The following is a 22505-nucleotide window of genomic DNA, read 5'->3' as shown; positions in this document are numbered from 1 at the left end:
CCTCTACTCTCTCCTCCCTTCATCGCCGCCCTTCCTCTTCCTCACCCTTAGGCTGACAAAGGAAGCGGCGGCAAGTCTCCCTGACGTCAGCAAGGGCCGTCACTTCCTTGTCAGCTTAGAGTCAGGCAGAAGCCGAGGCCACAGTGACATCACACAAGAAGGAAGGGAGGGTCAGGAGTGATGGGTTACTGAGAGAGAGAGAGAGAGAGAGAGAGAGAGAGAGAGAGAGAGAGAGAGAGAGAGAGAGAGAGAGAGAGAGAGAGAGAGAGAGAGAGAGAGAGAGAGAGAGAGAGAGAGAGAGAGAGAGAGAGAGAGAGAGAGAGAGAGAGAGAGAGAGAGAGAGAGAGAGAGAGAGATGCATCTACTAATATTTTTTTCTCTTTTTCTTTACAAGGTTTTTTTCAATGTATGATGATGAGAAATTGCGATTACTTTTAAGGAAATATTGAAGGTCTGAAGGATTGCCCGTCAGATTAGTGCCACAAGATTCCTGGGTTCGTGACGCTTTCAGTTACCACTACTACTACTACAGTACTACTACTACTACTATTACTACTACTACTACTACTACTACTACTACCACTGCACTGCTACTACTACTACCACTACTACTACTAATAATAATAATAATGATGATGATGGTAATAATAATAATAATAATAATAATAATAATAATAATAATAATAATAATAACAATAATAATAACAACAATAATGCTACCACAACAACAAAACAACAACCACTACTCAACAAACCACCAACACTCACCACTACTACTGCACTACCACTACCACACTACTGCTACCACTGTTTGCACCACCACTACTACAACAAGAACAACACCACTGCTACTATTACTCACTACAACCACTACTACCACTACACTACTACCTACTACTACCACTACTACACCACTACTACAACAACCACTACAACAACAACAACAACAACAAAACCACTACCACTACTACTCACTACTACTACTACCACCACTACTACTGCTGCTACTACTACTACTACTACTATACTTACTACTACCATACTACAACAACAACTATTACTACTACTACTACTACTACTACTAATAATAATAATAATAATAATAATACTGCTACTACTACTACTACTACTACTACTACTACTACTACTACTACTACTACTACTACTACTACTACTACTACTACTACTACTACTACTAACATTACTAACTATTAGGTCACTACCATCACCGTCGGCACTTTTCTTTATCAAACGAAATCCCCCAATCATAGTCCTTTCACTACAAAAAAAATTTCCTACAATACCTTAGCCTTTCGCTGGCACATATTTTTGTATATCAGTATGCTAATTAGTTTTGTAGTGAGGCGAATAGAAAATGAAGCTCTTAATCTCTCAACTCTTTATATACCGTTGCAAATATCCTATAAATCTGCTTTGCACGTATATTAATCATTTAAACCCAACTATGACAAAGAAGTGAGTGTTTATGACCGAGAGTTAAGTTAGGTGACTTTAACAAAGACTAAACACACACTAACAGAGTGAATAGACGAAACTAAGCCTTTAACGTCAATTATTCGCAAAGTATGAAAGTAGTAGTAGTAGTAGTAGTAGTAGTAGTAGTAGTAGTAGTAGTGGTGGTGGTGGTGGTGGTGGTGGTGGTGGTGGTGGTGGTGGTGGTGACTGTAGTGTAGAAGAAGATGCGGGCATGAAATGATATAGAAATCAGGTAGTGGAATGGAAAGAGATGGAGGAGGAGGAGGAGGAGGAGGAGGAGGAGGAGGAGGAGGAGGAGGAGGAGGAGGAGGAGGAGGAGGAGGAGGAGAGGAGGAAGAGAAGGAGGAGGAGGAGAAAGGGAAAGGAGGAGGAGGAAGATGAAGGGAAAGAACGAAGACACGAAGGAAGGAAAAGGAACAAGATGAAAGAGAAGGGAAGATATAGAGGTTGAAGAGAGAAGGAATATCGAGGTCAGATGTGAAAAGAGAGAGAGAGAGAGAGAGAGAGAGAGAGAGAGAGAGAGAGAGAGAGAGAGAGAGAGAGAGAGAGAGAGAGAGAGAGAGAGAGAGAGAGAGAGAGAGAGAGAGAGAGAGAGAGAGAGAGAGAGAGAGAGAGTTGGTAGGGAAGTAGAATTGAAGAAAATAAAATAAAAAGAAAAAAGACAGTCTGGGAGAGAAAACAAACAATGGAAACTGGATTTTGTAAAGAGCAAAGAATGGAATTACTTACTTGTCGCTTGCTTCCATGATAATCTGACAATAATCCGACTGTTGTATGCAATGCCCAATGGACACACACACACACACACACACACACACACACACACACACACACACACACACACACACACACACACACATGCAGCAAGCTTACCAACAATTCCAGTCTAGGCTTGTGAATGATTGGAACAGCCATGTAGTTGGCGTAGTCTGACCTTTTAGTGTTGCTTTGAGAGACTAAGACTTGCTTCACTACATTTCTCGTCATTTCATAAGCCGGTAAATTTCGATGACTGTTATTTGAACTTGGAATTCTGATTAGGCCGGTGTCACACTATGCGTCGGCGCCGCTGCGACGGAAACGCATGCGGCGCCGCACGTGAAAAAAAATGTGATAACACACACAAACCAATGAGAGGTGTCACACTAGTGCGGCGCTGCCGTTTCCGCCGCACTGTGCCGCAGCATGCGGCGCTGCGGCATCGTCGTCACCGCCGCACCGCCGCATCCGACCGAGTGTCGTGGGACTGAGAAAACACACAGTTCTATGCACGTGGTCACACCAGACGGCCGCGCCGCATCCGGCGCTCCATTGTTACAAGATGTTTGACACTGATTTATTTATTCAGTGTATTCACGCAAGGCCAACTCAAACTCTTGTCAATCATGGCACCATAGATACCCAACTCATGTCTTCACAGGGCTTTCAAGTATTTGACGTAGTGTCTCCTCATTCTCCTTACTAAACATCTACTTGCTTCGATTATGGAGATTTTTTTTTTTAATTCAAGGAATATTTTATTTGTACATTTGATTATTTCTTGCATTTAGAAATGAATATTATGATATATTGTAGTTACCGTATTACATCCCCATGTTTTTCAATCTGAATATAATATTATAGTCACAATGTTTTTTTTTTTTTTTACTCATCTTAGTGTAATTGTTAGTCTTTCTTCTGGAGATAATGATCTTCGAAACTTTGTATTTTGCTTGGAGATATGAGGCCTCAGCACTTCCAGCAGCTCATCAAAAGAAGGTTTGGACATTTTGTAATACTCACAAAAATCTTTCATCATATTTTCGTATATTCTCATAAAACTTTTCAAATCTTTTACTTGTTTCTCGTTCAGCGTTAAATGGATGAACCCAGTGTTTACGACGAGTTGGCTCTTTCAGTAAGCCTTCTGCTTCTGATGCACAAATAACTTTTAGTTTTGACAACATGATAGTCAACTCTCTAGGCTGGCTTCTGGGGATACTGAACGACTTCGCCGCTTATGTGTGACAGGATGCAGGCACTGCGGCGGGATTTTACCGCATACGGTTTCGCCGCAGCAGCGACGCCGCATAATGTGACACTCTCTCTCTCTCTCTCTCAGTCCTCTCATCCTCTTCTTCCTTCTTTTCTCTCATTCTTCCTTTTCCTACTCCACCTCCTCCTGCACGTCCCCATCGCTATCAGGAAATTAAGGAGATTCCTTCGTGTTTTGCTGACATCAGGGGAGCAGAGGAAGAGAGAGTGATCGGGTTTAGCTCTCCAAGGGAAGACTAGGAGGCTGACGACGCTCAGGCAGGTCCTCCGGTACGGAGGGTGGCCGGGGAGTCCTGAGGGCATGAAGTAAGAGGGCGGCATCGCTGGGAGACTCTTGCGCCGGAGCGAGAGGAACTCTTCAACACCGGACACCATCTCGCCACCAGCACCTCTACCGCCACCACCAAAGAATGTTAGAGGATCCCAATCAAAATACTGCAGATGAGACGGCGCTGGAGAGCCTGGGCGACGGTGCGGGTCTGAGGGAGTTTGGGGGGCTGCCGTGTGGCGAGCCGGTGTCCTGCGGGGATCTGTTCCAGGAGGACAGGGCGTCGGTGCAACTCCTGCCTATAGACCGTCTGAGCCTCCTGCTGGTAGACGCCTTGGCCATCAACGGCAGCAACGGTTCCTCAGTGCAACACCCGCTCTTTAACTTCTCGTCGGATGAGCTGCTGGACGTGCTGGCGGGGGAGCAGGATGGCTACCTGGACCCCGTGACGCAGGTGGTGTTCATCGTGTGCTACGCCAGCCTGATGGTACTGGGCGTGAGCGGCAATCTCATGGTGGGCTGGATCATCTGGCGCAAGAAGACCATGAGAACGCCGCGCAACCTGTACATCATCAACCTGACGGTGTCTGACCTCAGCATGTGCCTGGTGTGCATGCCCATCACGCTGGTGGGGCTACTCTACAAGAACTGGGGGATGGGGGACCTGTTGTGCAAGCTGGTGCCGGTGTTGCAGGGTGCCAACATTTTGGTGTCCACCTCGACGGTGCTGGCCATCGCCGTGGATCGCTACGCCACTATCGTCAAGGTGGGCAGGTCATCGCGGAGTAAAGTGCACGTCACGTCCTCCATCGCTGCCATCTGGACCTCCTCCGTGTTGTTCACGATGCCGCTGTACTTTTACCACAGCGTGACTCAGGTACGTGAACCACAGTGGCCTCCTTCCCTCTTGTATGAGTTAGGTGAGGCCCAAGGATGGGGAAGCTATATATTAAGGGTTTTGTACGTAGCTATAACTGACCATGAGTTGTAATGAAACAGCCATAAACACTTTTTTCAGTATATCTTGCGTGGCATGGCTCTTGCAGCAGTAGGCAATGGTGTGTTTTCTTCCTGTCAGTGTGCTTCTTCTCCCCTCCCTCAGGTCAAGCTGGGACATATCGTGCTGTACAAGCGATGCATTTTTCAATGGCCGTCGCGGGCGGCGAGGAACACGTGGTTGATCTTGCTGCTGATGACGCAGTACGGCATCCCCATCCTGGTGCTGAGCGTGGTGCACGCCCGCATTAAGCACTACCTGGGCCACCACCTGATGGGCCAGTACGACGCGCGCCGTGCAGAGAGGGAGATCGAAAGGAACCGTAAGACCACCATCCTCCTCTCCACCATCGCTGTGGCCTTCGCCGTGTGCTGGCTGCCCTGGCACGTGGTCAATCTCCTCGCGGACTTTGAATACGAGGGTTTGCGGGAACCAACCCACTTCTATGCCGTCTTCGGTGCCTCGCACATCATGGCCATGAGCTCGGCGAGCATCAACCCCGTGCTGTACGGCTGGCTCAACACCAACTTGCGGCGGGAGCTGGTGGAGGTCCTGCCGCACATTTTCGTCAAGCTGGGCTGTCTGATGGCAGGCGTGCAGGGGCGGGGGCGCAGCATGGGCGGGGGTGGCCCGGGCGACTCACCCACCAGACAGCCCGAGAGTGTCACCCTCTTGGTGTTCCAGACCCATCCACCCACCAGCCTCACCCAGATGGTGGCCCGCTCATCACACCCACCCACCACCACCACCACAACCACTACCTCTACCACCACTACCCCCACCACCACCACCACCAACACCAACACCACTACCGCAACCACCACCGCCACCACCACAACGTTAATTGGGAACGACATGTAGCCCGGTAAGTCTCTCTCTCTCTCTCTCTCTCTCTCTCTCTCTCTCTCTCTCTCTCTCTCTCTCTCTCTCTCTCTCTCTCTCTCTCTCTCTCTCTCTCTCTCACTCACTCACTCACTCACTCTCTCTCTCTCTCTCTCTCTCTCTCTCTCTCTCTCTCTCAGGTGTAATTAATGACAACAGGTGCTATACAGGCAGGTGTCCCCATGCCAACTGTTATTACAATCCCTGGGGAGCGCGCGGCTGTTTTCTGTATGGCGAGGCGACACAGCAGGGAACAGCGCGAGAAATGTGTGTGTGTGTGTGTGTGTGTGTGTGTGTGTGTGTGTGTGTGTGTGTGTGTCTAACAATGCACTACCAACTCAACCACACATCCACCCATCCTCCACTTATTCACTCACCCAAATCCTGAGCCTTCAACCCCCTACACACACACACACAGACACACACACACACACACACACACACACACACACACACACACACACACACACACACACACACGCACACACACATCTAAATTAATTCCTCCCATCTCGTGACGAACCAAGACAAAGAATTCAATCGTAGCGTAATAATTTAATGTCGTCGCATTTCTATTGAAGCATCTTTCCCTGTGACACCAGCTTTGATGCGAGTGACGTGGGAGGGACGAGGAGCGGCGGCGATGAGGGGAAATGAGGGGAGTAAGTTAACGGTCATGAACGAAGGGATGAAGCACCTTGTGTTGGAATGAGGGGAAGAAATGAAAGACAATGACGACGACTACTACGATGATGAAAATGATGATGATGATGAAGATGATGATGGTGTTTTTAAGAACCATATTCCGTATCACATCTACACAACATTCAAGAGGCTCTAGTTGGAGCTACACGGCTTTTTTTTTATAGGTATATATTTGTATAGTTCTAGAGAGAGATTCAGAAGTTTTCAACATTATCAACCCCTTCAGTACCATGACGTGTTTTCATATTTATTCTTGTTACTATTCAGTAATTTTATACGGCTTCATAAACTTTTGTTGGTATTAGAATAATGAAGACTCTAACCATAAATCTTCTGATCTCCATAGACCCTTCCTAATGCAAATAGAATCGTTTAATCATAGCCAAACTCGTGGTAAAAAAAGCGTTCCAGTACTGAAGAGGTTAAGAGGAGAAGCATGGTTGAGGACTTAGCTGATCACCTTTTGCCTTTGAAAACTGTCCTGGTGAGAGAGCAGAGCATTTCTGAATACAGCCCATTGTAATATTCACATAGCAAGGCATCACTATTACGACACCATTTTCCATCTCTTATGAAACACCAAACACAATTGTAATATTTTCTAAAAAAAGAAACTCACATTATTTCCACACATGCCATGCGTCATCAAAACAACAAAAATAACAAGAAGAATTATGGAGACAAAATGTTACAGAATAGAATATAAACCTTAACTCTTACTTCACAGGAGGGAAAAAAATGCCTAGCCGAGTGTTCAGCCCTCCCCTCCAGCTTCACTCTCCTACGCCTCTCACACGAGGGACTCACACAGATATGGACTCCTGAATAAGAAAACGAAAACTGAACTAACAAAACACAAATTAAATTATTTGTTCCGTGAAAATATCGAGTTACCTTTACCTAAGTTACCAACCCTTCCACACAACATAACCTAACCTACACTCGGGAATAAGGAGACGCATGTCCAAACCCACGGCGTGTGTGTGGCAGCGGTGTAAAAAGAAAAACTAACGGTGACGTGCCTGTGAGCAGGTGAAGATATGTCAATGGAGTTTTTTTTACTGTCGTTTTGTTGCTTTGTTGTTTTGATCCTACATTTTCTAGTTTAATTTTCAATTTATTTTCTCTGTTTCTCTCAACATCACCAATAACAACAACAAAACAACCTACCAGTGTTGAGCTGGTAAGCTTCTGGAACAGCGACAAAGCGCCACGCCCAGAGGTACCCGTCAGGTCGCAGCATGGACCAGACAGCGCCGGAACAGCCGTGCCGTCTCTAATCTATAGCATCTTTCTGAAAATACACACAAACACAAAATGTCAGAACGGAGGAGGACGCTCGCTTGAAATTTTTCTCCTTTTCTGTCTGCAAGCAAGAGATTTCGTAAAGCCTGTGTAAATGCCACCACCCATCCCCTCCCTTCACGGGTGTATTGAACTGGCAGAAGGAGAGGAGGAAAGGCGGAATAGGCGGACTGAAGGAAGGGGAAAGGCAAGAGGAAAGAATGAGAGGGAGGAAGTATAAGAGGGAAGGAAGAAGAGAGGCAAGAGAAAAAGCTGAGGGATTGAAGAGTTCAGATCAACGCAATGTAAGCAAACGTACATGATCATCCTGCACACACCACGAGTCACACACATTACCGCACACCACACACCACACGCTGTACTCTTTTCTAACATAGCCAATCCATCTTCGCCTTTCGGTTTGCCACGGCGTTTCCCTGCGCTGCGAGGTGAATAGCCCCACAACTTTAAAAATTTTCTTTCAATACGAAGGCCTGTTCACCTCGATCCTTTTTCCATTCAGACGAATGATGGTGATACGAGGCAGACCAAACATTTACGAGACGTATAAAGAAAGGCTGGGAAAGAGTCAGCGTGAGATATAGAAACATACTAGTACACGAAATTGTTAAATAGTAAACAATACAAGCTGAGACTCTTGGGCAAGCAGACTGATCAAGTGCCCGTGCACGTCATGCAGACCTGAACTAGTACACATCAGCCTGTGTTCTTAAGCTCTGGAGGTTTTCATTAAGATTAGTTTTTAAGACAACAATGATGACTATCTTAAGCTTTTATGGCTGTATAATTTCCTGTAAATAGTGCAAAACCATTTAAAACGAAGGCCAGTAAGTTCCAAAACAGCCAGTTAAAAGTCGTCGACAGTTTCACAAGAGATACAAACACCTAAGCTCCCTGTAAAAAGGACGCGTATAAGAAAAAAGTGAATATCAACAAGAACATATACTATTACCGAAACAACTAGACCGCTTTCACGTTCATGGGCTGAGCTACAAACAAGATTACGTCACCTGTCCCCACGAGCACTCACACGCACACAAAACACAGCGTGGCAACTCTGAAATACTAGTTAGCCTTACCCGACATAAAGAGTTAAGAGCATTCGGCCCATGTGCAGCGCCGCCACAACGAACTAAAGCGGAGGGAGCAACGCACTCCATTTACTGCCACACTACCATCCTCAAGAGCACACGGCAACTATAAAAGCGTCTCCTATACCTCCTATGTACCAGAAATACATGAAGCGCAAAGAGGACAGTACTCATCTGAACATCACCGACCTGAACTCCACATCACTTACCTTGACACCCAACAAAGCAATGGTGATGCGCTCTCAGTACATGTCAGAATGCAATACAAATAAAAGGCAGGAAAGGGGAGAAAGAAAGCAAGGGGGAAGTGAGGGAGGGAAGGATGTTAAGGCTTCAAAAGAGAAAAAAAAAAACGGGAGAGGCAGCTAGGAGAGAGGGAGGGAAGGATGATAGGGCGGGAAAAGAGAGAAGTGAGGCAAGGATGGAGGGAGAACAGGAAGGAAAAGTTAGAAAAAAAGAGACTGGAAGAGGGGAGAGAGATGGAGGAAATAGAGGAAGAGGAGAGAGAGAGAGAGAGAGAGAGAGAGAGAGAGAGAGAGAGAGAGAGAGAGAGAGAGAGAGAGAGAGAGAGAGAGAAAGAAGGAGGGAAAAGGGGAAAGAGGATGAGTTCATCGGAGAGGATAGAAGAATAGGAGGAGGAGGAGGTAGGAATGCGACCAATGTGACCTCGACAAGTGGACTCGATGATCAGAGTCTCACTGCCTTGACGTCATATCGAAGGGAGAGAGAGAGAGAGAGAGAGAGAGAGAGAGAGAGAGAGAGAGAGAGAGAGAGAGAGAGAGAGAGTGTTAGAGTGGGTGTGTGTCCCCCGTGGCGCACCGTACGACAGGGTCAAAGTGGAGGGGAGGGAAGGAGAGGAGGAGGGGAAAGCTGGAAAGCGGTAAGGCAGTGGATGGGGCGTTCGACAGCAGCCTTCACACTCACCGCTGGGGCCTCGAGTAGCTACCAATCACCTAAAAGCCTCAAGTGCTGTCCATTCCCGGCGGGCTTCCCTACGCGGATGTATGAAGCGAGGAAAGGACAGAGGTGGAGGTTTCGTGAGGATAATATACATATACAGGTAACGTGACATGTGAGAGAACCGCAGCCAGAGCAAGAGCGAGAGAGAAAACGAGAGAATAAAAATACAATAGAGAGGAATCGAATCGAGAAAGGATGGGAAGACGAAGGAGAGTGATGGAGCTAAGGGATAAAAAAATAATAAAAAAAGAGAGAGAGAGCGAACAATGGAAAGACAGACAATGGGAGAGATATAAGGAAGGAGTGAAAAGAGGAGGACAGTAACAGAAGATGGAAAGAAGAGGAGGATTGGATGAACGGAAGAAAACTAACGGAGAGAGAGAGAGAGAGAGAGAGAGAGAGAGAGAGAGAGAGAGAGAGAGAGAGAGAGAGAGAGAGAGAGAGAGAGAGAGAGAGAGAGAGAGAGAGGGAAGGAGGGAGGGAGGGTGAAAGAGGCAATTTGTTTCAGTGTCTTGTTAGTGTAAATAGATTAGTAAGTTTGTGTCTCCTAAAACAAGACGTAAAAATGCGTTTCAAAGGGGGGTGAGAGAGAGAGAGAGAGAGAGAGAGAGAGAGAGAGAGAGAGAGAGAGAGAGAGAGAGAGAATATATGCGTAGAACTGGATATATGTAGCTTCAACAGTAGAATCTCTCTCTCTCTCTCTCTCTCTCTTGGATATAGGTAGCATTAAGAGTAATCCGCCACGTTCAGAGCGGCACAGGTCCGCTCTTTATTAAACTACTCGTCTTCATTTTCCATTTGTGTGTGTACGAGAGAGAGAGAGAGAGAGAGAGAGAGAGAGAGAGAGAGAGAGAGAGAGAGAGAGAGCACAAACCATCCAACACACACACACACACACACACACACACACACACACACACACACACACACACACACTTACGGAAAAAAGACACAGACAAAGAACAAGAACAGACAGAAACACACTAACAAAGAGGAGAGAAAATGGGAGTCACTTCGCCATTCAGGAAAGGAAGAAAGAAAACGTACAACGACGCTCAGGGGAAACTCACACATGAATAATCGCAGGAAAAGATCGCTGCAGACACCTTCATTTGCGGCTCTCAGGACGGCGCGGTGACCAAGACCAGTATTCAGACACACACACCTACACTCTCTCTCTCTCTCTCTCTCTCTCTCTCTCTCTCTCTCTCTCTCTCTCTCTCTCTCACTACTACCATTTTCAAAGGCCACAGAGATAAAAACGTTCTCAAGAGTGATTTTTTTTCTGATACTAAGGTACAAGCCATCTTAATACCCTTTACGTGCCATGACGCGTTTTCATATTCCTTCTGCTCACTATATGGTGATTTTATACAGCTTCAGAAACTTATGTGGGGATAAAAATAGTGAATACTCTGGCCATCAATCTTGTGACCTCCATACACCCTTCCTAATGTCATTAAAATCGTCTAATGACACACAAAACACATGGTAAAAAATGCGTCCCAGTACAGAATGGGTTAAATCTGTAAGAAAACCACAAAATCACCCTTAAGAAACCTGTCATGTCATCTAGAGCCTCTTGAAAATAGTGATGGTGGAGCTAGGTGTCCTCCGAAATTTGGTCACAAGAGATGCCTATTGTTTCATCTTCCCTTTTTTTTTGTGTGTGTGTGTATTTGCCTCTGACAAAGCGCCACGTAATACAGTGCCAGGGTGGAGGCTTAGTGTTAGTTACGAGATGTCATTAGTATCGTCGTTATAAGTCATCACCTTCATAATGTCACCGGGCCTTGCTGTGGATGTAGGTGGCCAGCTGTCCTTTGCCTCAGTTCTGCGATACACTATGGTGGCCCACGAGACTGTCCCTTTCTACCTTGGGCCGATGGTCTTAACTCCTTCAGTACTGGAACGCATTTTTTTACCATGAGTTTTGGATACGATTAGAGGATTTACATTAGGAAGGGTCTATGGAGGTCAGAAGGTTAATGGCCAAAGTCTTCACTATTTTAATCCCCGCATAAGTTTCTGAAGCTGTACAAAATCGCCAAATAGTAAGCAGAATGAATATAAAAACGCGTCCTGGTAATGGATGGGTTAATAGTGTGAATGGGCCACCTTATGTGTGATTGCTGGCCCTGTATACAAATAAATACATAGTTATTATCATCGTCGTATTTGGCTACAATAGAGGTAATCAGTACAATCGTTATTTGTTATCTTAAAAAACGCCACCATCGTCATTGTTCTCATTAATTCCTTCAGTACCATGACATGTTTCCATATTCACTCTACTTATTATCTGGTGATTTTATACAGATTTAGAAACTCATGCGGAGGATTAAGACAGTGAAGACATTGGCCATTAATCTTCTTACCTCCATACACCCTAATCGTACACAAATCTGAAGGTAGAAATGTGTTCCAGTATTGAAGGAATTAAGGTTCCAACAGAGGTTACTAGTATTATCATTACCACTATCATCATTATCAACATCGTCACTGTCATCATCTATGGTTCTAGCAGAGGTCAGCAGTATTATCACTTGGATCTATCATTATCATCACTGTCATCGCTGTTTTAAGACAAAGTCCTCGCTCCGGGACTTGCCACTGAAACGTAATATCTCATCTCTATCTAGTTCTATCTTTTCTTTCTGCCAAATCTGACTTCCCATCTGTGTTTCTGTCATCCTCGTACTGCATCACCTGTGCCGCCCATGTTAAAGGTTTTGCTTCTGATTATTGCCAAGACATGCTCAGCTGAATGGGAAGGTGACTTGGTGAGCAGAAGTGGATCTTTAATATAGAAATAAGAATAGCGTATCAGAAAATTTGTTGGAATGGGTGGTATTTTTAATGTTAGAAGAATGATGTTTATTAATCCCTTCAGTACCATGCAGCGTTTTCATATTCACTCTGGTTACTACTTAGCTATTTTATACACATTTAGAAACTTAAGTTAGAATTAAAACAGTAAAGACTCTGTCCATTAACCTTTTGAAATGAAATTATCTAATCATACCCAAAAATCGCGGAAAAAATGTGTCTCATTTTTTAAGCGGTTAAGTTCAAAAGAACATGAACAAATACGGTTTGCTATTAATATTTTTTTTTCATATATTGAAGCTTCTAATACGCAAAAAAGAAAAACCTGTACACTTCACCTGCTTTCTTTAGTATAGATAACACGCACCATCGCACTCTGGCTATGCGCTCTAAAAAATATATGACAAAATTGTTTACATGCGAGAAATATAATAATAGCACCGCTCCGTAACGAAAATATTAAAATGGTGGAGAAAAGAGAAAAAAAAAGAATACACAGAAGCTTTTTTTCCCCTATAGTCCCCTGGCTCGGTGGCACGTCCCGGAGCCTCACACGAGATTCACGAGGCCGGGGCAGAATCTTGAAATGAATTAAGACTTACAAGGCAATTTTCTTAAGGGGAGGTACAACTTGAACACACGCAGGTACACACGAACACTACGACTAACAAACTAAAATAAATGCCTAACCTGACCTAACTTAACCAGATTTTAACTTAATCTAAATTAAATAAAACTCAGCAAACATAACCAAACCTCAATTAGACTAAAGTAACCTAACCTAACCTACATTAAACTAACCTAACCCAACCTAACCTGACCTAACCTGACCTAACCTAACCTATCCTAACTTAACTGAACCGAACCGAAGCGAACCGAACCGAACCTAAAAAGACGAGATAATATCCGTGGTAATCACAAGTTCAGAATACCAAGGAACATTGAAATACCGAAATTGACAAACCACAGCAGGGAAAATTACATCAAAAAAGGAAATCTCGGCAGAGGAAGAAGGGGGAGAAAAAATTACCATTCTCCCAATTGTCTTTCCGAGGACAAAATTTTCTCATTCACCTGAAGCGGCCGCCTAACGAACTAATTTTCGGCGGGTTGTTACGGCGAATCAATTACGTGCACGCGGGCGGGTCGGGGCGTGGCGGGTGGGTGGGGGGCGTGGCTGGTGAGCTAATTAAAAAGGGTAGAGACAAGGTTCTAAGTAGATTATACGGAGGCGAGTAGAGTCTGGTGCTGGTGATGGTGGTGGTGACATAATGCTTTGTGTGTGTGTGTGTGTGTGTGTGTGTGTGTGTGTGTGTGTGTGTGTGTGTGTGTGTGTGTGTGTGTGTGTGTGTGTGTGTGTCTTGACTACGGATGTATAACTTGGCTCCATATGTTGAGTTTTTTTGTGAGTAATTCAATATATTTTCCTCACTCTTCTACTTAGGAGGAAAATAACACAATAGTACACACACACACACACACACACACACACACACACACACACACACACACACACACACACACACACACACACGCTACCAACACATTATGTCACCACCACCACTACCACCACTCTCACCACCCAACCACCAAATACCCACACAACACTGTACCACCTCCATAATTTCTGGTGGCGCGTCTTCAAACATACACACAAACTGACACAAACTGACGCTAAGAGGAGGAGCAGCAGTCAGCAAAGAGGAAGAGAAGAAAGAGGAGAAGAAGGAGGAGAAGGAGGCCAGAAACAGATGCCTTGTCGCCTTCAAGACCCCTTCCTTCTTCGTGAGAGAGAGAGAGAGAGAGAGAGAGAGAGAGAGAGAGAGAGAGAATAATGCTGTTTGCCGGCCTCGCTCACTAGAAAGGATGGTGCCAGTACTTCAAATTCTTTTCCCTTTGTCTCTCGCCTCCAATGGAACGGAAGGCCTGATGGACATTGAAGCCTCCTCCTCCTCCTCCTCCTCCTCCTCCTCCTCCTCCTCCTCTTCTTTTTCCTCCTCCTCTTCCTCCTCTTCCTCCTCCTTCACCTCTTCTTTCTCTTTCTCCTCCTCTTAGTTTTCCGCTCACCACAACAAGGGATATATATTTTTTTTACCCACCTCACTAGAAGGACTGATGACGTTGGTGGTGGTGGTGGTGGTGGTGGTGGCGGTGGTGGTAGTGATTCTCTCTCTCTCTCTCTCTCTCTCTCTCTCTCTCTCTCTCTCTCTCTCTCTCTCTCTCTCTCTCTCCTAACCCGTTATTGCGTACTTTAGATTCCGCTCGGCAAGGGAAGAAGCAGCAGGAGCTGGTATCCGATTATAGGGCTCTTCATATACTCCGGGGTGCGTCTCTATTTATGTCGATTCGTCTGCGTGGCTATCGATTTATTGTGGCGTCGAGTGCTCCAAGGTGTTCCAGCCAATGCCGAGTGTAATTCAAGGCCTCTGTGCTGTGTTGAAGGATGATAAGCCTCGTGTTAGTTTGTTTGTCTAATGCTGTCTAGTTTTTTTTTTTTTTTTGTCTTACTTTTTCCATTGAACTTTTTATTTGACAAGGTTACTTCAATAGTTTTAGTCTTTTGTTTTGTTTATTTCTTTTACAGGCAAATGTTATGTTTCATTTGTGATGCAGGTCAGTTTATTTTTTCCTATGTGTAAGCGAGGCCAGCCAAAAGATTAAAGAGTATAAAAACAAGGAATTAAAATTTCTCTTAATTGTCGTCCTCCATAAAGAAAAAAAGGTTGAATAGAAAAACGTTCCAATCAGGATGGCCAATCTAGTTTCGGACTTAATCTTATTACTCTCGAAAACTTTCCTGCAAAAACAAGGCTATCATTTACAATTCAACATTTATTAGTCCATTCCTACACAAAGTCCCACCGATCCCCTTACTCGCTCAGCAGTTGAGGAACACAGCGAGGCATGGCAGGGGCCTCGACCTCTCTGCGCCTCCTATTGTGCGAGTAATTTGCCAGCTGAATCTGGGTGTCACGGCCGCTCTCAGTCCCAGGGCGTGGAAGTACGACCTCGCTCTGTCTCTACAATAAGGATGGCGGTGAAATTGGCTAAATTATACTACAGGCAGAGTCCTGAATCTAAGAGACGCCACAGCAGCGGATAGAGGCAGCCTCGCTCATCATTATGTTTATTCATAACGTAATCTAGTCGGCGAGATACAATGGCGGAAGACAGAGTTCCGAATGGTGTGCGTGTCACTGCGAAGGCTGAGGGCAGCGAGGCGAGATAAGTCCTTGATACACAGGCCGTTTTTGTGCAACACTCCGCCGCCCCTCAAGGCCCTAAAGGAGACGCGTGGGTTTTGTCGAGTAGGAGGGAAAAAAAATGACCCTTTTTCTAGCGTTCTAATTACTGCTCGGCGCTGTTGCCATGTGGTGGTGCGTGTGGGCAGAGATCCAGTAACCTCGTGTGTGTGTGTGTGTGTGTGTGTGTGTGTGTGTGTGTGTGTGTGTGTGTGTGTGTGTGTGTGTGTGTGTGTGTGTGTGTGTGTGTGTGTGTGTGTGTGTGTGTGTGTGTGTGTGTGTATGTGTGTGTGTGTGTGTGTGTGTGTGTGTGTGTGTGTGTGTGTGTGTGTGTGTGTGTGTGTGTGTGTGTGTGTGTCCGGGATGACCATACACCATTAGGATGACACAAATCGATATAAGCTTCTCTCCCTCTCCTCTGAACTGATACGCAACGTCAGGTCCTTCCTCCGGCTTTATACACAACTGCTACTCGTCTGAAGATGGACACATCCCACTGCTGCTCGTTGCACGGTTGAGCGACATCTTTGGTTATCATATCAACCACAGGAAGCGAGAGTAAAGAACCTCAATAAGTGGTATATGACAGGTGGATATAAATATTCATGTTTTATACAGAATGTGTTACAAGTGGGGCAACAGACTTCTTGCAGCGTCCCTTATATTCTAACGCTTCTCCTAAGGCGCTTGGAAGAGTAAGAGGATCTAGTAACCATAGCAACACACGATGGGAAAGAAAATTTTACGCCACATTTCTCACGAGGAAGACAAGTATTGCAAACTGGACTTGTAACAAGGGGACGTGTAAGCATGTCACTCACACTTGCCACACAAAACAAATATTTCAAGCTACACTGCAGAAGGCAGGCACGTGACATGTAGACGACTACTATTTGAAACCACGCCTACTACAAGAGATGCACTTCAGAACACACCGACCATAGAAAAGAGTAAGCTTCAAAGTCCACACCTAATAAATAGGAGGCAGATGTAATGAAGAGCGGTAAATACAAAGGTTGGACGGTTATTTGCGACTAGACCTGATATACTATGGATACAGTTCAGAACACAACCTACAGTGTTAACAACAGGAATCTCAGACCACATTTGCCACACACGGTAGAAGCATCAAACAACACACCTACCACATGAGACAAGGTATTCTGCTCCACACCTGCTGCCAGAAACGGTACAGACCACAGATGCCGCACGCGTGACAAGTATTACTGACCAAACCTGTTACACGACACTCAGAAAAAGTCACCACTTGCCACAAGAAAACAAAAACACTAAACCACACCATCCTTTACTAAAAAATATTCAGTACCAAGCCTGCTTTAGAAGAGATATGTATTCCAGACCACACCTGCAACACTTGGACAGGTATCGGACCCCACACCTGCCACATGAGAGAAACATAAAAGCGCACACATTTTCTAAACTACACCTACCATATATGAGACGAGCATACTACATCACACCTGTTGTAGACAACACATATGACAGGAGCAGAAACACACCTGTTCTTCACCACACGTACCATACTAGATAGGAGCACAAAAGGCCACACATGCAACACATGAACAGGTATTTTAGGCCACACCTGTCACGTGTTGGGGAAGGACGAGTAAATGCTCCAGCGGCTCCATTAAGCGACAAGCACCGGCGCTTTAAAATATCCCGAGAGGCAGCAGGTTGTCAGAGGCAGCACATTTTCCGCGAAGCGAGTCTCCCCGAAGGCTGGAAAATTCTTCCGGAAAAAAAAGATAAAATGATGAAAAGAAACGGAGCATGACAAGAAAATGCATAATAAAATGAGAGGTAGGTGAAATGAGAAGTGGATAATGTGGTTAATGCATAAAAAAGTGAACATAACAACATAATGAAAAGGAAGAGAGATGAGTGAATGAAGAAATAGATAAAGAAAGCGGATGATAATAGAAACAGATAACAAAGATAATGAGAAGTGAATAATGCAGAAAATACACGGAATAAATCATGCAAATACAAAAGCATATGAGAGAATAAAGAATAATACATTGTCATCAAGATTTAGATATAAGGAAAATATAAAAAAAAAACAGACATTGAAAAACATAATAAAAGAGATGACATGAAGATTACAGAGCTGTAAAAAAGATGAAAGACGACGAAATAAAGAATCACGCATCGCCATAAAGGATTAGAGAACAAAGAATGAGTGATAGCATAAAATACTGAGCACACTTATAAGCAGACTGACAGACAGATGGACAGATAAACCAAGGGGGACAAATGGCGGAGTAAAGAATAAGAGAGTGAACAAGGGTCAAAGAAACACGCATAAAAGAATGAAGAAATAAGACCAAGTGAATAAAACAATAGTAAACACTAAGAAAAAATCACCTTAAGCTACACACACACACACACACACACACAGAGAGAGAGAGAGAGAGAGAGAGAGAGAGAGAGAGAGAGAGAGAGAGAGAGAGAGAGAGAGAGAGAGAGAGAGAGAGAGAGCAAAAATTTGTTGTGAATTAATTACAATAAACAAAGCTTCTTTCCAAAATTTACTCTCTCTCTCTCTCTCTCTCTCTCTCTCTCTCTCTCTCTCTCTCTCTCTCTCTCTCTCTAATAAGCTATGATAGTAGAATAGCAAAAAAAAATTACAACATCAGCAACAACAACAATAATAATAGTTAATAAAACAAAAATAACAATAACAATAATTATGATGATAATAATAATAATAATAATAATAATAATAATAATAATAATAATAATAATGATGATAATAATAATAATAATAATAATAATAATAATAATAATGATAATAGTAGCAGTAGTAGTAGTAGTAGTAGTAGTAGTAGTAATAATGATAAAAATATAAATAATAAATAATAATAATAATAATAATAATAATAATAATAATAATAATAATAATGATAATAAAAATGATAATTAACCAGCACTGAGGCAGGAAATGATTATAACTCTGTCACTTGAACTCCCCTCAATATAATGACATGCTTGCATCACTAATTCAACCTGATAATTGGCCATTCAGTGTATTTTTGACAAGCCATTCCAATGCAGAGCTTGTTTTCTCATTAGAGTCAATACACAGACCTGAAATGTGTACACGGAAACACTGGCGCTGGTAATTACTAAAAGGAGGAGGCTAAGATGAAAAAAAAGTGAAAGGATAATAATGGTCACGTGATGGTGGTAGTATAATATAAATAGTAGTAGTAGTAGTAGTAGTAGTAGTAGTAGTAGTAGTAGTAGTAGTAGTAGTAGTAGTAGTAGTAGTAGTAGTAGTAGTAGTAGTAGTAGTAGTAGTGGTATAGAATTAGAATCATTAGATCATGTGAAGCAATGGTTATCTGCCTCTCCTTCCTTTTCTTCTAATTTTAGCTTCCATACAGACACGTTTTGCTGCTGCGTCTACAAAAACATTACCATCAACGAGAACAACAAAAAATTACTACTTCTGCTGCGGCTACTACTACTACTATAATGATAAAATAATAATAATGATAATAATAATAATAATAATAATAATAATAATAATAATAATAATAATAATAATAATAATAATAATAATAATAATAATAATAATAATAATAATAATAATAGTAATAATACATATACTATTACTACAATCACTACTACTACTGCTACTGCTAGTACTACTACTACTCCTACTACTACTACTACTACTTTTTTGTCAGAGGGAAAACTATCAAGAGCAAAAAAAAATGAATAATAGAAAAAAAAGGCTCACTTGAATTGTAGTCTCCATAAAAATTCAAAGGAATGAATAAAAATTCAGGGACAAATGTCTCGACATCTCTCTCTTAAAAGAAGTTAACTCGTAGGAAGATGGAAATACAGAGACAGGCAGGGAATTCAGAGTTTACCAGAGAAAGGTATGAATGATTGAGAATATTGGTTAACTATTGTATTAGAGAGTTGGACAGAATAGGGATGAGAGGAAGAAGAAAGCCTTGTAGAGCGAGGCCGCAGGAGGAGGGGAGGCATCCAGTTAGCAAGATTAATAGAGTAGTTAGCATGAAAATAGCGATAAAAGATAAAAAGGGATGCAACATTTCGGCGGTGAGAAAGAAGCTGAAGGCAGTCAGTCAGAGGAGGGGAGTTGATGAGATGAAAACCTTTTGATTCCACCCTATCTAATAAAGCTGTATGAGTGGAGCCCCCTCAAACATGGGAAGAGTACTCCATACAAGGATGGATAAACCCCTTGTACAGAGTTAGCAAATGGAGAGGCGAGAAAAACTGGCGGAGATGCCTTAGAACGCCTAACTTCATAGAAGCTGTTTTAGCAAGAGATGAGATGTGAAGTTTCTAGTTAAGGTTATGAGTAAAGGACAGATCGAGAATATTTAATGCAGAAGAGTGAGACACTTGAGTGTCATTTAAGAAGAGGGGATAGTTGTCTGGAGGGTTGTGTCGAGTTGATAGATGAAGGAATTGAGTTTTTGAGGCATTGAAAACTACTAAGTTTTCTCTTCCCCAATCATAGAAAAATCAGAAGTCAGGAGTTCTGTGGCGTCCCTGCGTGATTTGTTGACTCCCTGAAGGGTTGGACGTCTCTGAAAGGACGTAGAAAGATGTAGGGTGGCATCATCAGCGTAGGAGTGGATAGGGCAAGAAGTTTCATTAAGAAAGTCATTAAAAAATAATATAAAGAGAGTGGGTGATAGGACAGAACCCTGAGAAGAACAGTGGCCGTCTATCCACGGCTGCAATAAAACGGTCGGAAAGGAAACTTAAGATAAAGTTGCAGAGAGAAGAATAGATAGATAGGATAGCTTCAGATCGGAAAGGAAACTTGAGATAAAGTTGCAGAGAGAAGGATAGAAAGATAGGATAGCTTTAGAAACAGATGAGATGGCAGTGGTGACATCAAGATGAAATAAAGGAAGGAAAGATGACTACTACTACTACTACTACTACTACTACTAGTACTACTACTGCTAATGATGATGATGATAATACACACACACACAATAATAATAATAATATTATTATTATTATTATTATTATTATTATTATTATTATTATTATTACTATTACTGATATTATCACTATAATCTCTACTACTTCTGCTAATACTAGTACTACTACTAGTGCTTCTACAACTATTACCACTGCTATTATTACTACTACTACTACTAGTACTAGTAAAATTTCAATGCTGAAAAGGAAATATTAAATCTCTCTCTCTCTCTCTCTCTCTCTCTCTCTCTCTCTCTCTCTCTCTCTCTCTCTCTCTCTCTCTCTCTCTCTCTCTCTCTCTCTCTCTCTCTCTCTCTCTCTCTCTCTCTCTCTCTCTATATATATATATATATATATATATATATATATATATATATATATATATATATATATATATGAAGGATGAGGGTGGAGGAGGAAGAAGATAAGGGTGGTGGTGGTAGTGGAGTAGTAGTAGTAGTAGGAGGAGGAGGAGGAGGAGGAGGAGGAGGAGGAGGAGGAGGAGGAGGAGGAGGAGGAAGAGGAGGAGGAGGAGGAGGAGGAGGAGGAGGAGGAGGAGGAGGAGGAGGAGGAGGAGGAGGAGGAGGAAGATCAGAGAGGAGGAGGCGTAGCCTTGCTCCACAGAAAGGTGAGGAACCTGAGAGTGGAAGAGCTGGACATAGGAGACAGTGCTGAGAGTGAGGACGTGCTAGCTGTTCGAGTGGAGTGCAGGAGTGAAAGTGGCAGAGCTGAGAGGATAGTCGTAGTGGTAGTGTATATGACAGTGGAAGGCGACAGAGCAGTTAGGGAGAATGGCAGAAAATATAGTGTTTTGAAAAAGATTGCAAGAGAGTATGCTGGAGAGAGAGTGATTGTTATGGGAGACATGAATGCCCACATAGGTATGTTAGGTGAACAAATGAACAGGAATGGTGAGATGCTGGATGAGCTTGTGAATGAGGTGAGTTTGGAGAATCTCAATGAGACCCTGGCTGAAGGACGAGTGACTTGGAGTGGGAGGAACCAGGAGTCTGCGATTGACTACATGCTAGTGAATGGGAGAATGCGTGAAGTTGTTGACCGCATGTGGATTGATGAAGATGGGATGATTGACATAGTCTCAGACCATAACATGCTGGTGTTAGAGTGCAAGTTGAATGGAAGAGATGGAACAAATGCCAAGGCCAAGAGGAAAAAGTGGAGATTGAGAGATGTAGGATGGGAGAATTTCCAGGTGGACTTGAGTGAGAGGAGCTGGGAGGATGAAAGTCTAAGCGACGTGGATGAACTGAATGATAGATTTGTAGAAAATGTGAGAATGCAGCAGTAAGCCAGATAGGGTATGCAAGAACAAGTGCCAGAAAGCATGCATGTAGGCCGTGGTGGAATAATGAGATCAGGGATGCTAGGAAGGAAAGGAAGAGACTGAATAGGGTGTGCAGACAGTTAAGAAAGAGGAGACATGAGAGTGAGGAAGCTGAAAGGAGTACCTGAATGCATGGGCAGCGTATGTGAGTCAGCAGCGAATGACGAAGCGAAAGATAATGAATGCTAAAGTTACAAGTGAGAGAAGTGTGATTCAGTCCCTTAGAGAGAAAGGTATGGAAGGTGGGCGAGAATGGTATAGATTCCTGAGGGGTGAGGGGATGCCTAACAGTGAGAATGTGGAGAGCCTGAAGGTGAATGGGGCAGTGGTGACTGATAAGGAAGAAATG

General features: G+C 43.5%; 1 protein-coding gene across 1 annotated transcript in view; it reads left to right on the top strand.

The window, feature by feature from the left end:
- Window positions 1-3602: 3602 nt before the first annotated feature.
- The window catches only part of LOC123507111 (neuropeptide Y receptor type 6-like), a 48069-nt gene continuing 29166 nt past the window's right edge, over window positions 3603-22505 (top strand). The window contains exons 1-2 of the mRNA XM_045259680.1: window positions 3603-4676; window positions 4902-5661. Of these exons, the coding sequence (XP_045115615.1) occupies window positions 3942-4676; window positions 4902-5657 (1491 nt within the window). The 5' untranslated portion in view covers window positions 3603-3941 and the 3' untranslated portion in view covers window positions 5658-5661. The remainder of the gene's footprint in view (window positions 4677-4901; window positions 5662-22505) is intronic.

Source organism: Portunus trituberculatus, chromosome 21, assembly GCF_017591435.1.
Source record: "Portunus trituberculatus isolate SZX2019 chromosome 21, ASM1759143v1, whole genome shotgun sequence".
Classification (NCBI taxonomy): domain Eukaryota; kingdom Metazoa; phylum Arthropoda; class Malacostraca; order Decapoda; family Portunidae; genus Portunus; species Portunus trituberculatus.
The sequence above is the reverse complement of the archived record's forward strand: the minus strand, read 5'-3'. Positions and strand labels throughout refer to the sequence as shown.